This window comes from Caretta caretta, chromosome 1 (genome assembly GCF_965140235.1).
Source record: "Caretta caretta isolate rCarCar2 chromosome 1, rCarCar1.hap1, whole genome shotgun sequence".
Classification (NCBI taxonomy): Eukaryota; Metazoa; Chordata; order Testudines; family Cheloniidae; genus Caretta; species Caretta caretta.
This window is the reverse complement of record NC_134206.1, coordinates 152,724,012-152,741,289: the sequence shown is the minus strand read 5'-3', so window position 1 is coordinate 152,741,289 and position 17,278 is coordinate 152,724,012. Positions and strand designations below refer to the sequence as shown.

The following is a 17,278-nucleotide window of genomic DNA, read 5'->3' as shown; positions in this document are numbered from 1 at the left end:
TTGGGGTCCTGGACTCCCAGTGAATTCTGGGGAAATGAGGATGAGCTTTTCTGATGGGAACAGTTACATTAGGCTAGGGAACATTTTCAGCTCAGTTCACATAATTCTCCTTTGTACTAATAAGATTTCGTCGGAAGATGTAGCCAACGTGTCTCAGCTGCTGCTGCTGTTCTTGGGAATCTCTGGATAAGGGCTCAGTTTTCAGTCACCCAGATGTGCAGGTCTTTAGCCACTTGAATTGGCCACCAACAGTTTGATTTCATGGCTGGAGTAATATTTGTGTTTTTAATGATCTGTGTGTGACACTATGGTTTTCCTCAGGATGCCTGTGGCTCAGTCTAGGTTAGCGGGTGAAGCAACATGGGAGTCTCCCTGCTGTGGCTTTTACATTCGCGGGGTTTCATTCAATTTTTCAGTTACTTTCTGTCTTCCAATTGTATACATGCTCCTGCCTGTCTATACTCAGACAAAGTTTGTGGTTTGTCTTGTGTTTTATGTGCAAATTCAAGTCTGGCTCTTTTGCAGGGTTGGTTTTATGATTTTGGTAGGGGAAGGGTGAAATGTCATCATCTTTTATACGACTTCACCAGTTTGCACTGCTGACCTGGGCATCTCATTGCAAATGACAATGTAGCAGTGTACTGGAAATGTTCCTTTAACAAATGCAGACAATCAATATTTATAACTTCACAGCATGTGAATGTATTCTATAGTAATTCTGTAAGACAGTGCCATAGTTAAGTCCAAAATACAGCACGTTGCTGTAGAGTAGAGAGAGACACCCTCCACCCCCATGATTTGGGTGCAAATTGTGGAGTGTGCCGGTGAGTGAAGTACTTCATTAATGAAGTTAGGGTTGCCAGGCATCCTGTTTTCAATGGGAACACCCGGTCAAAAAGGGACCCTGGCAGCTCCAGTCAACACCACCAATCAGGCCATTAAAAGTCCGGTCAGTGGTTGCAGCAGGGGCCCCGGGCTGAGGCAGGCTCTCTGCCTGCCCTAGCTCTGAGCAGCTCCCGGAAGCGCCCCAAGTGCCAACTAAGTAGCTTCCATTAGCTGGGAACCACGACCAATGGGAGCTGCGGTGACGGCGCCTACGGGCGCGAGGGCAGCGCATGGAGCCTTCCTGGCTTCCCTTGTGCCTACGGGCTGCAGGGACCCGGTAGCCGCTTCCTGGGAGCTACAGTAAGCACCACTGGGGCCCCGTACCTTCTCCTGTACCCCCAGCCCTGAGTGTGCTCCTGCACCCTGAACCCCTCAGCCCCAGCCAAGAGCCCGCACCCCCAGCCAGAGTCCTCAAGCACTGCACCCCAATCCCCTGCCCCAGCCCAGAGTCCCCTCCTGTACCCCAAACCCCTCATCCCTGGCCCCACCCTGGAGTCCTCCCCCCCCCGCACTCCTACTCTAGCCCAGAGCCCTCTCCTGAACCCCTAATTTCTGGCCCACCTGGAGCCTGCACCCCCAGCCCAGAGGCCATACCCCCTTGCAATCCAACCCCAGCCCAGAGCCCTCTCCTGCACCCCAAGCCCCTCATCCCTGGCCTCACCCCAGAGCCCGCACTCCCAGCCAGAGCCCTCACCCCCTCCTGCACCCCAACCCCCTGCCCCAGCCTGGTGAAAGTAAGTGAGGGTTTGGGAGAGCAAGCAACAGACAGAAGGGGGATGGAGTGAGCAGTGGTCAGGGCCTCTGAGAAAGGGCGGTGCAGAAAAGATGTTCCCAAACTGTGGTCTGTGAAGAACTTGCTGGTGGCCTGCAGAAAGCTGGCTGGTCCCACGGTTCTGTCTCTCCTCCTTCATAGAATCATAGAATATCAGCGTTGGAAGGGACCTCAGGAGGTCATCTAGTCCAACCCCCTGCTCAAAGCAGGACCAATCCCCAACTAAACCATCCCAGCCAGGGCTTTGTCAAGCCTGACCTTAAAAACTTCTAAGGAAGGAGATTCTACCACCTCCCTAGGTAGCGCATTCCAGGGTTTCACCACCCTCCTAGTGAAAAAGTTTTTCCTAATATCCAACCTAAATCTCCCCCACTGCAACTTGAGACCATTACTCCTTGTCCTGTCCTCTTCTACCACTGAGAATAGTCTAGAACCATCCTCTCTGGAACCACCTCTCAGGTAGTTGAAAGCAGCTATCAAATCCCCCCTCATTCTTCTCTTCCGCAGACTAAACAATCCCAGTTCCCTCAGCCTCTCCTCATAAGTCATGTGTTCCAGACCCCTAATCATTTTTGTTGCCCTTCGCTGGACTCTCTCCAGTTTATCCACATCCTTCTTGTAGTGTGGGGCCCAAAACTGGACACAGTACTCCAGATGAGGCCTCACCAATGTCGAATAGAGGGGGACGATCACGTTCCTCGATCTGCTCGCTATGCCCCTACTTATACATCCCAAAATGCCATTGGCCTTCTTGGCAACAAGGGCACACTGCTGACTCTCATCCAGCTTCTCGTCCACTGTCACTCCTAGGTCCTTTTCCGCAGAACTGCTGCCTAGCCATTCGGTCCCTAGTCTGTAGCTCTGCATTGGGTTCTTCCGTCCTCAGTGCAGGACCCTGCACTTATCCTTATTGAACCTCATCAGATTTCTTTTGGCCCAATCCTCCAATTTGTCTAGGTCCCTCTGTATCCTATCCCTGCCCTCCAGCGTATCTACCACTCCTCCCAGTTTAGTATCATCGCAAATTTGCTGAGAGTGCAATCCACACTATCCTCCAGATCATTTATGAAGATATTGAACAAAACCGGCCCCAGGACCGACCCCTGGTGCACTCCACTTGACACCAGCTGCCAACTAGACATGGAGCCATTGATCACTACCCGTTGAGCCCGACAATCTAGCCAACTTTCTACCCACCTTATAGTGCATTCATCCAGCCCATACTTCTTTAACTTGCTGACAAGAATACTGTGGGAGACCGTGTCAAAAGCTTTGCTAAAGTCAAGAAACAATACATCCACTGCTTTCCCTTCATGCACAGAACCAGTAATCTCATCATAGAAGGCGATTAGATTAGTCAGGCATGACCTTCCCTTGGTGAATCCATGCTGACTGTCCCTGATCACTTTCCTCTCATGTAAGTGCTTCAGGATTGATTCTTTGAGGACCTGCTCCATGATTTTTCCGGGGACTGAGGTGAGGCTGACTGGCCTGTAGTTCTCAGAATCCTCCTTTTTCCCTTTTTTAGAGATTGGCACTACATTAGCCTTTTTCCAGTCAACCGGGACTTCCCCCGTTCGCCACGAGTTTTCAAAGATAATGGCCAATGGCTCTGCAATCACAGCTGCCAATTCCTTTAGCACTCTCGGATGCAACTCATCCAGCCCCATGGACTTGTGCATGTCCAGCTTTTCTAAATAGTCCCTAACCACCTCTTTCTCCACAGGGGGCTGGCCATCTATTCCCCATGTTGTGATGCCCAGCGCAGCAGTCTGGGAGCTGACCTTGTTCGTGAAGACAGAGGCAAAAAAAGCATTGAGTACATTAGCTTTTTCCACATCCTCTGTCACTAGGTTGCCTTCCTCATTCATTAAGGGGCCAACACTTTCCTTGGCTTTCTTCTTGTTGCCAACATACCTGAAGAAACCCTTCTTGTTACTCTTGACATCTCTCGCTAGCTGCAGCTCCAGGTGCGATTTGGCCCTCCTGATTTCATTCCTACATGCCCGAGCAATATTTTTCTACTCTTCCCTGGTCATATGTCCAACCTTCCACTTCTTGTAAGCTTCTTTTTTATGTTTAAGATCCGCTAGGATTTCACCGTTAAGCCAAGCTGGTCGCCTGCCATATTTACTATTCTTTCGACACATTGGGATGGTTTGTTTCCAGCTGAGAGGATTAGAACAAGTGAGAGGGAGAGAGGAAATGAAGACCAAAGGGAGACATTTTATGTGTTACTTTTTCATGAAGGCAATTCCTATAGGTACCCTTGGGGCATTAAGCGATCACGAATGGGACAGGAGGTAGGATCCACCCTACTTTGAATGGGAAGGGAGGTGTCCATGGGAACCTCTTGCTACTAAGATGTGGTCCATGCTATGCAAAAAATGTTTAAAAACCTGAATTAATGGTGTTTTTGCAAAATGTCAGGTTTAGCTCCACCCTTTGTTACTGTAGCTTCACTGTTTAAATTTATCCAGCTCAATGCAACTGTAACGGAATCTTGGCAACAGCAATCATATAGAGCTTGTAGGTGCAATATTAAAAATGCAGCTACATACAGAAGTCATGAGGCTAATTTCATATTTAGTGAGATGGGCTGCACTGATTGGCCCATGTATTTGTTTATTCAACATTTAAAAAGCAAAATAGGATTTACATTTGGGTGAGAATTAGTCTGCAGACTGCCAGGGGTTCATTTATCCCAAGCCACATGCATGGTCAGCAGTAACCTTGAGAAAGAACAAAAGGTCTGGTTTGGTCTATTCCACCCTAGCAAACAAGCTGTAACCCTGCCACCATATTTAAAATAAAATAACTAACATTTAAAAGAAGCACCAGACACAGATCAACAATTAGCAAAACAAGACTTTTAAATCTCAGGTGGTGGTTATATTTTTCTGATTCTTTTTAAACACACATGCCAATGTTTTTGAACCTAGTTAGGCTTCTAAATCTGTATTTAGGCACCTAAATAGAAATGCTCTGATTTTCGGAGATACTGAGTACCCACAAACCCCACTGAACTCAATGGGGTGTGTTGGGGCACGGCCACTCTGAAAATCAGGCCACTAACTATGAATTGGGAAGCTTAAATATAGACAGCCATGTTTGAAAATGTTGGCCTTCTCGTACTTGTCAGTATGTATTGATTTTTGTTCTTTTGTTAAAATTTTGTTCTGGTCCTTACTCTACTCCCTGGCTCAAAATTGCAAAGGTGTAACTGAGGATAGAGTTTGGCCCATTGTATGTGTAACACCGACAGACCCCAGTCGTCAGCAGGTGGGATCGAAGCTTGGACCTCTGGAGCTTAGTAATGAGCCTCTACTGCAGGAGCTGAAAGCTAATGGCTATTAGCTAAGACTGTAGAGCAGACTCATTTTATCTATCTTCTCTCTCTGTAAGTGGTCTCGGTGCCACTAGATGGGACAGAACACCAAACCCGGGAGGTGTGTGGGTTACATATGTTCCGATGATTCTTGATGATGAAGCAGCTCATTTTGCACTAGAAAATAAACCTTAAAAACCCAACTTCTGTGCCCCTACAGCTTCCTCTCTTTGTGCCAATAACAAAGGGTTGGAGCAGTTGGAAGTCTAATAAGTGAAAAGTTTTTAGTTGAAAATGTTCTCTCTCACTAATGAAACTTCCATGAAAAACTCTTGACTTTTTTGGAATGTTTTTGTTTTTCACAAAATTTATGTTTGCAACATTTTTATCAAAACGAATAAGTAAAAGTTTTGTTGGAATCATTATCAAAATAGTTACCGAAATGCAGCAAATTTTGGTAACAATGTTAAGAAAAGTTTGGTTTAGAAAATAATGTTGATTAAAAAATTTCAGAAAGAATTCCAAGGGACAAAATATGTGTCCTTTTCTGACCTGAGAAGTGGGGAGAAAAACATTTTTTCCCCAAAACACTCTTCCTCCCCCCCAGTTTCTCAACCAGTTGTACTTCCTAGTAGGGCTCATGTTTGGGGTTGGTGGCTGGTGTAAAGCTGGGGGTAGGCTTGCAGACAGGGAGTAGCCATGGGCCAAATTTAGGATTGGGAATCTTGGATGTTTTGGGGCTAGGTTTAGGACCAGCTTTTGGGCCCAGTTACCATTAGGTCTGGATGATAGCTCTGTGCTAGTGTTAGGATTGGTTACTAGGTCTCAAGCTAGGGTGAGGGTCAGGACTGGGAAGAGGTAACAGGATAGGGTTAGGGCTGGGCACATTTGCCAGCTCTGGGCTAGAGCTGGTTGAAGTCCTGCCCCCAAAATGTTTTTTTTTAAAATGAAATGTGACTTCTTTCTAAATGAATTTTTTCACACAATGCTTGAGTTCCTTGAAACCTTTTGTTCAATCAAAACCAGGTTTTTCGGGGGGGGGGGGGGTAAGGGAGGGAGCGGCGGTAACCACTTTGTATAGAAAACATTATCAAATTGTGGGGAAATTAGTCCACTTCAGTCCCTGGGAAATGGAAATACCTCAAAACTTTGAAAATTCTTATTTTTCAGCCAGCTGTATAACAGATGTTGTGGTAAATAGCCTTCACCATTCTACTACATCCTTTATGTTACATCCTATAGAAATGTTAAGACCAACAATTAAGTAACCCTTCTGACTGAGAGAGTCTGAAATTGGCCTTGCATTCTTACATGCTTTTTATATGGAATAAGTATTTTGAATTAACTACAGCAATCTTTAATCACATCTACAGTCAGTAATAGTGTTGGCATCAAATCTTTATCCATCACATACAGATACTCAGATGAGTATTAGGATTTTGTATTCTCTACCATCCCTTCCTTCCCTAGCCTTGCCTTGCCTCGCCTCCCCCACTCTCTCAAAAACAAATAAATTCAAACCTTTAACAAGCCAAAGAAACAAGTGGTCAATAAACCTTTTTAATGTGTGAGGTGGCCCATGTCAGAAGTGTGGGAGTTCAGAAAGCCACAGGCTCTTTGAAAACTCATCCTCATCCCTTTTCCGCTGAGATCAACAAGCCGCATTTATTCAGTAGAATATTACTGACCTTTTGTTCTGGAGCCGTCATTAAAGCAAGATGATTTCCATAGGTGGAGTCAAGTACCATTGCTACTACAATATAGTAGCCAAAGAAGCACTAATAAAGTATGAGAAAGTAGCTGAGGAAAATCATGGTTGAGCAGCTTCAAATTTTTCATTAAATGCCTGCTTCCCTCCCCACCAGGATATAAACCTTCCAAACAAGATCAGTCCACTTACTAAATAACCTTAATGTCAGAAATACCTAATAAATGGTTTAAATAAACCAGTTCATATGCCATGTCAGCAAAGAGATTCAGAGGATGACTGAAAATCTATTTTATCCCATGCCATTGTGCCTCTTTAATATCCTATGATATGTAATTGCAGGTTGGATGTAACTGGTATACTAGGGTAATGGGAGAGTGGAGTAAATCCTGGAGCTGCTTGATTCAACACAGAGCATTAGATACTAGGCCCTGTAATCTCTGCACATGGCATTCTCCTGTTAAATAAGAGGGTGATGGCAATTTGCACCACCTGGTCCTAGTGCAAATTAAAAACAAGAGAGCAAAGCACTTGAGCGTGTGCATAACTTCAAGCCCACCCTTAAGAACTCTGCTAGATCAGGTCCTATATGTGGCCTTCAGGCCCTGGCAGTCTGTAAGTGTGGCCTCAGTAGGCAAAGTTGGAGTGCTCTGTTGTATTCAGGTAGATCATTTTGAGGTTTGTTTGGTGTGATATGGTGGTTTTGTGTGTGTGTGTAAATGTTTAAAGGCAGTCAAAGTAGCTACAGACAAAAAGAAAAGGAGTACTTGTGGCACCTTAGAGACGTCTCTAAGGTGCCACAAGTACTCCTTTTCTTTTTGCGAATACAGACTAACACGGCTGTTCCTCTGAAACCTAGCTACAGACAATATCCTTTCTGGTGATTTCAGGTCCAACAAGAAGTGCATACTCACTCACGGGTGCCTAGTGATGCAGTTCCTAGAGTAACTTAGTTTTGTTGTCTTAATAAAGTGAAAATTCATGCTTGTTCATTCAAACCAGTGTCCTCTGCTGCTTAGTGATGGAATCTTCTTCCTGATTAATTGGATACTTAAAACATGAGTATCCTAAACACTGCCCTGCTCCTTCTCCCATCATTTACATGGTATTTTATTTAGTTATATAGTGCCTTTAATCCTGGGCGGTGGCTGCAAAGGAAACACAGTAAGCAGCCCCAGAAAGACAAAAAAACAACTAAAACGTCACTATTAGTAGTCCCAGTACAAATGCAACATTAGCCGTCATTAAAGGAGGTAGGTAGGGAATGTCATTGCCCTAAGGATGTAACAGAGCAAAACTCCCATTGGCTTCTGTGTGGCTAGGATTTCATATTTAACGTGCAGGGCAGATTTAAAATGATGGAGTGAACAAGAAAAGTGAGGGGGAATGAACAGGAAAGTATTTCCCTAAAGCATCCCCTAGAGGAGGAGTGGAAGTGTGAAAACACTTCTTATTTAGAGACTACAGCAGATGAATGAATTGCAGTGAGAAGAATTTGAGAAGCTGAATGAAATCAACACTTAGGGAGGTGACAAGAGAGGAGGTGCAGTCAGGTGACAAGGTTGAAGGGAATGGTAAGAATTTTAAAGTGGCAATGAAGAGAGCTGAAGGAAAGAGAAAATGTGAGTAACAGGACAAAGGCAAGTGCGCTGTGTGATTGGAGTGCAGAGAGGTGGATTGGTATCAAATTCAGTGGCATAAATAACTATTCAAAGTCAAAGGAAGCTCTAGCAAGTTTTGTGACTAGAGCTGGAGCAAATAATGAAAACTGTTGTTCACAAATGTGTTGGTGTCTTCTTAATAAAGACAGGTTTCAGAGTAGCAGCCGTGTTAGTCTGTATTCGCAAAAAGAAAAGGAGTACTTGTGGCACCTTTAACAAATTTATTTGAGCATAAGCTTTCGTGAGCTACAGTATATCAATCTCCCCACTGTATTTTCCACTGAATGCATCCGATGAAGGGAGCTGTAGCTCACGAAAGCTTATGCTCAAATAAATTGGTTAGTCTCTAAGGTGCCACAAGTCCTCCTTTTCTTTTCTCAATAAAGCTTCACTTTCAGTGTGTTTGCAGCACTTTCCTGTTCATTTTCTAGAAGGAAGATTTTGCTCTCACCAGTGCTGGGAGAAAGTGAATTTGGGGCTGAAGCATAATTAGTTTATTATTTTATTTAATTGTATTTCTGTAGAGTCAGCCCCAGTTGTAGACCAGGACCCCATTATAGAGGTTGACTCATCCAAAAGGGGAAAAGAAATAATACCATGTCACTTCAAAAGGTATACTTGTAGGAGACATGTAATTAATTTATGGGCTGAAAAAACATTTGCCAAACAGCTTTGCACAGCAAAGACATCTGTTTTAAAAAATGCAGTCTCTTGGCAGATGATATGCACGTGCAAAAATGGCTTAATGTGCTACACAATTTGTTCACTGGGAATTGCTCACACAGTGTGAGCTTGTTATTCCTGTTAGCTGCTGTCCTGCTGACTATATTCTGTGTAACCTATTGGAGGGTGACTTGATTGGCAGTACTGCAGGGAGAGATGTGGGTGGTGGAGGTGGTTCACGAGGGGCTGGGGGTTGGTTGTTTTGTTAAAAGGCTGTTTGTACCATTCCTGCAGCTTTATAAGCAGCTACTCTGTGTTGCGTTTGAATGTGATAGAGACAGGAGTCTCCGCTAACACCTAGAGAGAGCTTTATATTTTCAAGGCACTTGATTAACATTTTAAATAACACCACTGGGAGGTGGGTATGTATAATTTCCGTTGTACAGATAAGGAAACTGAGGCACGGCTCATAAGTGTGTGTCTACACAGCCCGTGGAAGCGAGCCTCCCAGCCTGCTTGACAGACTCAGGCTGGCAGAAGTGGCACTAGTGCTCTAAAAATAGCTGTATTGACAGCACTTTGAAGTAGCAGGAGCTCTGAAGCCTACGTAGAGGGGCGGGCTTCAGAGCCCGAGCTCCAGCCCAAGCCACAACTTCACAGCTCTGCCTATACTGTTATTTATCGTGCGCTAGCACAGGACCTGAGTCTGTCAACCTGGGCAGGGAGATTCTCTTCCATGGGCTGGGTAGATATAGCGTAAGTGACTTGCTCAAGGACATATAGTCAGTGGCAGAGCTTTGGAGAGAATCAGAGAAGTTCCTGGCTTTCAGCCTCAAGCTCAGTTCACTAGACACAGCTGCCTCAACCTTGCTGGTGATTGGATAAAAAAAAGTTCATTACCATGGTGACTGTTGGTACTTCATTTATTATTAATTTATCAATTTATTTATTTGTTATTTAGTCTACCTGGGAGATTAAAATAGAATTAATTATGCCTATCTCTCACGCTTCCTCCCCATCCCTACCCCTTTGAAAATGGGAGACATTAACATGTGCTCTATGTGCACTGGGCTCTGATGTTAGAAATCATAGAACCATATGGTTAGAAGGGACCACAGGGATCATCTAGATCTAGCCCCCTGCCAAGATGCAGGATTTGTTGTGCCTAAATCATCCAAGACAGATGGCTATCCCCACCCAGCCTCCTTTTGCAAACCTCCAGCGAAGGAGATTCCATGACTTCTCTAGGCATCTGTGCCATTGTCCTACTGTTCTTACAGCTAGGAAGTTTTTCCTGAGATTCAATCTAAATCTGCTGTGCTGTAGTTTGAACCCACTGCCTCTTGTCTTGCTAGTTGTGGCAAGAGAGAACAATTTTTCTCCATCTTTTTCCTGGCCTTTCAAGTATCTGAAGCCTGCTATCATATCCCCCCTTAACCTTCTCTTATCCAAACTAAACATACCCAGTTCCTTGAGCCTTTGCTCATACGGCTTTCATTCCATCCCTTTGATCATCTTTGTCGCTCGCCTCTGGATCCTTTCCATGATCTCTACAGCTTTGCTATATAGCGATGGCCAAAATAGGACACAACACTCCAGCTGAGGCCTAACCAGGGCTGAGTAGACCAGTACTATCACCTCCCATGACTGGCATGCTATGCCTCTGTTAATGCAACCTAAAATTGCATTTGCTTTTTTTGCAACAGCATCACATTGCTGACTCATGTTTAGGTTGTGATCCACCACAACTCCCAGATCCTTTTCAGCAGTGCAGTTATCTGCCATTTTGTATTTGTGCATTTGGTTTTTCTTCTCTAAGTGTAGCACCTCGTGTAGGCAGGGTGGTGTGAAGCTGTATCACAATGTACACTGAGTAGTGAACAGTAGTGAAAAGAATTAAACTATGGGTTCTCTGGTGCTTATTTTAACAGATATGGAACCTCCTAGAATCCAGTGCCCAAGTGTGAAGGAGAAAACAGCCGAGCCAAACAAGCTGACAGCCCGAGTGTTCTGGGAAACCCCTGAAGGAAGAGACACTGCTGATGGTATTTTGACAGAGTAGGTGAAACTGTGTCTACTGTATTATTGTACTAAGGTCACTTGTTTTGCCCTTTCCTGGACCCCCTTTCACTGATCTAGGTGACATGCTTGGTCAACATCCTTCCCCACCAGTTCTGTGAAGGAGTGAGCACTTGCTGTTGGATCTGTGTGACCCTTCAAATTATAATGCAGGCTTAGCTGAAAAAAAAAATCTGACATCTCAGACACCAAGGTAGATCATTCAGGAGTTGGCATATAAATAGCCAGCAGACTGTTTTAAAGCTGATGAGATACATTAGCATTTTTGCCCACATCTGTGTTGCAATAAATAGATTTCCAAAGGGCCTTTTATGGCTCTGTGCTCTCCTAGGGGCAACACTTTGCATATGGGGCAGCACCTCTTAGGTATACTAAAAGTAAGAGAACAGTACTACATGAGGAGAACTGTGACCATGTTAAAATAAACAAAGCCATTGTGTGTTAATAACAAACTTACATGCATCTCTAAGGTTTCACATAATATAGCATAGTTACTATGATACTGAGTTCTTCAGTATGTTACTTTTCAAATGACACCATCAACTTGAAATCTATAATATTAAAAAAGGAGTTAAATGTAGTTTCAGGTACTACGTTTGCTTTGGAGACCCCTGCCAATTCCTGTAATTTTACTATCACATTTTCCCTCTCCTCCCTGACCCCCAGTGTTTTGCTCTTGCCTGTTAAGATGTTAAAGACCCATAGAAACAATAGGGGAAACTTAATAATTTCTATGCTGATGGTGTCCTTTTTAATGGCAGCATTGTCTGCCACTTCCACTGATTCAAGATGGGCATGATCGAAATACTTGAATGATAAGAATATGGAAAATCATTTATTTTACTGCAATAAGCTTAATCAATCCACCTATAAACTCATAGAAACTGTTAAAAGAATTGAATAGTTGAGAATATTGACTTCCAGTTCACTGAAAGGTAAAGACACTCAGAGCTTGAACTATTTAATGAGGACATTTGAAAGTACTAAAAAAGCACATGAAAAGAAACAAGCACAGGTCATTTTTATATATCAGAGTATAAGCTGGAGGAATTCATTAGATAAATAAAGGCTAGTGCTTGTGACTGCAAAAGAAGAACTGTGATGTTAAGAGACAGTAAAGAAGCTCTTATCATTCTAAAATAAGAACTTTGACTTATTTGTTTTTCGGTGTCAGAATGAGGAAATTACTAATAATGCTCCCTGCCCCCTACACAATCCCAGTGAAATGGTGTCAAATGATAAAAATAGGAGCTGTATAATCCAATGTAATGGGACCAATAACTGTTCCCAATCCAGTGAGATAGCTATTATTCTATGGAAACTTTCTGTGAAGGGTATGTGCATTTTCCGAATTTCTTTTGCCAACTCTTGTGATTTTACTGCAAATCTTGTGATATTTGCTGCCTTTCTTAAAGTCTCGGTTCCTGGAGCCGGATGAGTATGTGAGTATCTCAGTTTTTTCTCAATGAAAGTTTGTAGCCCTAATTATTGTAGAGAAATGTGACCTGCGTACACCCTAAAGGCTTTAAAACCAGAAAGTTAATAATGCCACCCTCCAAAATTTTCTAAAGAAATGGTAAGATTATTTTTAAGCCAGTCTCCTGACTTTGAAGCCTGACTCACGGTTTTTGACTGGTTGGGGTTAGCAATACTGTTTACTGTGCTGGTAAGATGGTTCAAGGTCTGATGAAACTAAGCTGCCATCCAAGAACCCTGGATTCAGGAATCACCTTAAGCCCCATTTGTTCAGCTGGAAGCATAACATTCAGAGGCTCATTACCAATGGACTTGCCACATATACCAGGCTGCAGCACTTTCCTAACAGGTGATTAAGGAATGTTTATTCAGTCTCAAGACTTCTTGTCCTCTAAGCCCCAGACAGCAATTATCCACAATTTCTGCATATGGAGGGATGAGGGGGACTCTACTGAGGTAAAATTGTGGCCCTGAGTGGATTGAAGCTTCTTGAACCATGCTTAGTCTGGCCCTGGTCTATAAGTTTCTGCCTTGAGAGTTTAGAACTCTCTTGACATATGCTTCGGTTGGAAATGAGCAGCTGAGCTGAAGCCTGCAATGGGATGCCTGCCTTTCCTATCACAAAAAGAAAGATATTAAATCCTGATTCCTCCTACCCTTTTTTTATGTATAGTCTGGCACAGAGAGGTAACCTTATAAGCAGCACTCAAAGGGCATACTGCAGTGTTAACAGATGGCTTTTTAAAAACAAACAAACAATGAGAGAGACAAGATGGGTGAGGTAATATCTTTTAGTGGACCAACTTCTGTGGGTGAGAGAAACAAGCTATCAAGCTACACAGAGCACCGTGTAGGTTGAAGACTTATACCTTTCACCAACAGCAGTTGGTCCAATAAAAGATATTTCCTCACCCATCTTGTCTCTCTAATATCCTGGGCCAACAAGCAACAACAACAGTGCAAGCAAACAAACAGAGGTACTCTACTAGCCCTGACTGACGTTCAAATCCTTTACAGCCAACTGTCCTGCTATACAGAATGATGCTCAGTTGATCTAGATTCTCCATCCAGGTTTTTTTTTGTTTTCATGGAAAGATAAAAGGCATGAGTTTGTTTAACTGTGACATGAAATTTAAATAAATAAATACAATGACATTGACAGTTGTCTTACAGCAATGCGAGTCACACTACCTTTGTCTACACTTAGCTGTAGGCAGTAGTGGATAACGTTGCTAGGAGTAGCCAGGCTACTGCGATTTTAGCTCTTAAATATTGTGGGCTCTGCCACGCATCCTCCTCTTGTTTTCTGTCACTCCACAAACTCTCAGCACAGCCAGGCAATCTGAACATTCCCCAGTGACAGAAGGGCTTTCTGTCCAAAGGTTGTTAATATTTTCCTACTGGAGAAACCCTGACTTAATTTCTGAACACCCAGTCTATTTTATTTCATTTTTTAGTGTGATTTTGAAAGGCCCATCCCCTGGCTCACATTTTTCAGAAGGTGACCACAAGATCCAATACATTGTGTACGACAGAGCAGAAAACAAAGGCACTTGCAAATTTCTTATTAAAGTCAGAGGTAAGAACAGTGTCTAATAGTGTAAACAAAACCAGTTAATACTTACTTAAGGATCCAAGTGACAGCCTGTGTGTGTGTGTGTGTGTGAGAGAGAGAGAGAGAGAGAGAACTGTTCCCACTGGAAGAATATTCTCTGTCTCATACAACTTGAAAGTGCCTGAATCACCAGAGGGAAGTTAGGGAGCCAGGGAACTGAGCTCTGGGGAGGGATCTAGGGGTCAGATGAGCAGCGGGGGTCTAGGAGACAGATAGTAGCTCTATTGACCAGCCCCTGTCCTCCAGCTCTGCTTCTCAAATCTTTGCTTCCTCCCCTGCCCATATTTCCCCTGTCCATTTCCTCCCATTATCCAGGACCTCCTGGGTCCATGCCTCCCTTAATATCTAGTCCCATAGTTGCTGACCAACAGATGAGTTGTAGTTCAGCAGAACTTCCTCAGAGCTGTACAGGGCTGCCATCTGACAAACTATAGGACATTTGTCAGGGAGAGCAGCTGCTTCTGTCACAGAGTTGGGAAAGCTGTGGGTTTCTGACAACCTGGACTTCAACTGCCCCTCCCCTCCACAACCCTGTGTTACTAATATATAAACTAGCTTGTATGCATACATGATCCAGGAATCAATAGCTGAACATAAGTGCTGGGTTCGTATTTAAAAAAAGAAATAAGTGCTGGGTTCTCTTTGAAAGCTAATAATAAGCAGCGAGCCAGAATGTCACCTTAATATTAGTACAATATCATTTCATTAGTAGCCTGCTCCAGAGATGGGGAATTATTTGTTATTCTGTCTCTTTTTTGTATTTAAAGTTAGGCGCTGTGGTAAACTGAATGCCCCAGAAAATGGCTACATAAAATGTTCAGGTGATGGAGATAACTATGGTGCCACCTGTGAGTTTTCCTGCATTGGTGGATATGAGCTGCAGGGAAGCCCAGCCAGAGTGTGCCAGTACAATTTAGGCTGGTCAGGAACAGAGCCAACTTGTACACGTACGTGAGTACTTTCTTACCTCTTGAAAGGTCAGTGAAGGGGATTGCTTGTACTTTTTGCACAAAGGATTTCCCTATGGCACTGCACAAAGGTTCATGATTTATGTTTATGGCACAGATGCTGTCAGTTGTTCAAAGGTTGGCCCTGGGTGTGTATAGAATTAACCTGGATAGTTCTGCTAATGAATATACAAAATACAACTGTAGCATTTTTCACAAGTCTCTTTGAAGCAGCATATTGTGTATTGGAGAGGACAGAGACCAGCTCTGCTGTTAATTACCTGAAAGCTTCTTATTCCCCTCGCATCAGTTCTATCACCTCTTTTCACATCTCTTTGTAAGTTTGACTCACTCTTCTTTTTCTTCCACCGGTATCAGTGGGTACAGATTATCTTACTCTGGCTTTTGAGTTTTCTTTATTTCTCCTCTAGTTCTCATTCCCTAGTGCTCTTTAGATACCAGTTCTTTGCTGATAAAATTGATTATCTATGCACATTTGACTGCTGAAGGCCCTACATTCTAGTACTGACACTGAGTCCAGGCAGATCTTACAAAGTGGATCCCACTTGGCATCTGGAATAGGTGGTGATTTTTACTGGATTGAGAGTGGGAAGGTAAAGCCACATTTTATTTTTTTTAATCCATTAGAAATAACAAGTGCAACATTTTCCCCATTCCTCTTCCCACACATCTTTTGCCTCTTTTTGCAACTTTATCCTTGGATGAGAATAGTGCCTTACAATTATATAGTACCTTTACCCTCAAAGCTTTTTACAGACTTCGCATTCTGGAATCGTTACAGACAGCACGAAAGCAGAACATAGCAGCAAATCTTTAATTGCACCCAGCAACCGTTTTTTAAAAAGGGAATAGAAAAGAAACTGGTGACCAGTTGAAACCACATTAACTACAGAGGGTAGTGACTTAGGCACGTAACTTAGACACCAGAGTTACTCATGCACGAGTGAAAATTTCATCCAAAATCATGAAATCTGAGAGCTTTAAAAAGCATTCTGCATAGTGCTTTCCTGGCTTAGGGGCAAAATTTATCCATTACTGCTTCAGGGAATATAATGAATAATAGATTCCAAAAGACTCTTTCAGATCATAGAATCATAGAATATCAGGGTTGGAAGGGACCTCAGGAGGTCATCTAGTCCAACCCCCTGCTCAAAGCAGGACCAATCCCCAATTAAATCATCCCAGCCAGGGCTTTGTCAAGCCTGACCTTAAAAACTTCTAAGGAAGGAGATTCTACCACCTTCCTAGGTAACGCATTCCAGTGTTTCACCACCCTCCTAGTGAAAAAGTTTTTCCTAATATCCAACCTAAACCTCCCCCACTGCAACTTGAGACCATTACTCCTTGTCCTGTCCTCTTCTACCACTGAGAATAGTCTAGAACCATCCTCTCTGGAACCACCTCTCAGGTAGTTGAAAGCAGCTATCAAATCCCCCCTCATTCTTCTCTTCTGCAGACTAAACAATCCCAGTTCCCTCAGCCTCTCCTCATAAGTCATGTGTTCCAGACCCCTAATCATTTTTGTTGCCCTTCGCTGGACTCTCTCCAATTTATCCACATCCTTCTTGTAGTGTGGGGCCCAAAACTGGACACAGTACTCCAGATGAGGCCTCACCAATGTCGATCAGTTCTGTTTAAGCTATAGAAACGTGCCCAGCATTGTGCCATCCTCAGTATTAACTCGTGTTTTAAAAACTAAGGGAGAAGTATCTTCAGAGAATCCCCAAAATTAGATCATGTTCTCCAACGTTTTGTCCAGGCCTAATTTGGAATCCCTCAAGCAATCAGGATTCCACTATTCTCCAAACAAAACTAGTCTACGCTCTGAGAGATCTTTGCCAGCCGGGAAAAACATGCCTCCTGCTCATCCTAAATTGTTTCCCTCCATGATGTCGTGCCTCTGTATACAACTCAAAACTGCACTGGTTATTTTTGCTATCATATCACTTTGCAAATGCAGATCTAGTCTGCTGTTCCTTACCTCCCCTCACTCTGTGTGAGCATGACTGTTTCCTGGTTTCTATTCTTATTGTAGGTCTGTGTTTCATGTCTTTTTTTTTCTAGATGTATTGCCTTACATTTTTCCAAGCTGATTCTTATTTTCTGTCCATAATTCGAATCTC

The 17,278-nt window shown here is 43.4% G+C and overlaps 1 protein-coding gene across 4 annotated transcripts in view; it reads left to right on the top strand.

Annotated features, from left to right (window-relative positions):
• The window catches only part of SRPX (sushi repeat containing protein X-linked), a 72,671-nt gene that overhangs the window by 49,583 nt on the left and 5,810 nt on the right, over window positions 1-17,278 (top strand). For all 4 annotated transcript variants that reach the window (XM_075132190.1, XM_048864173.2, XM_048864166.2 and 1 more), the window contains 3 exons: window positions 10,949-11,075; window positions 14,030-14,151; window positions 14,955-15,134. In XM_075132190.1, the coding sequence (XP_074988291.1) occupies window positions 10,949-11,075; window positions 14,030-14,151; window positions 14,955-15,134 (429 nt within the window). The remainder of the gene's footprint in view (window positions 1-10,948; window positions 11,076-14,029; window positions 14,152-14,954; window positions 15,135-17,278) is intronic.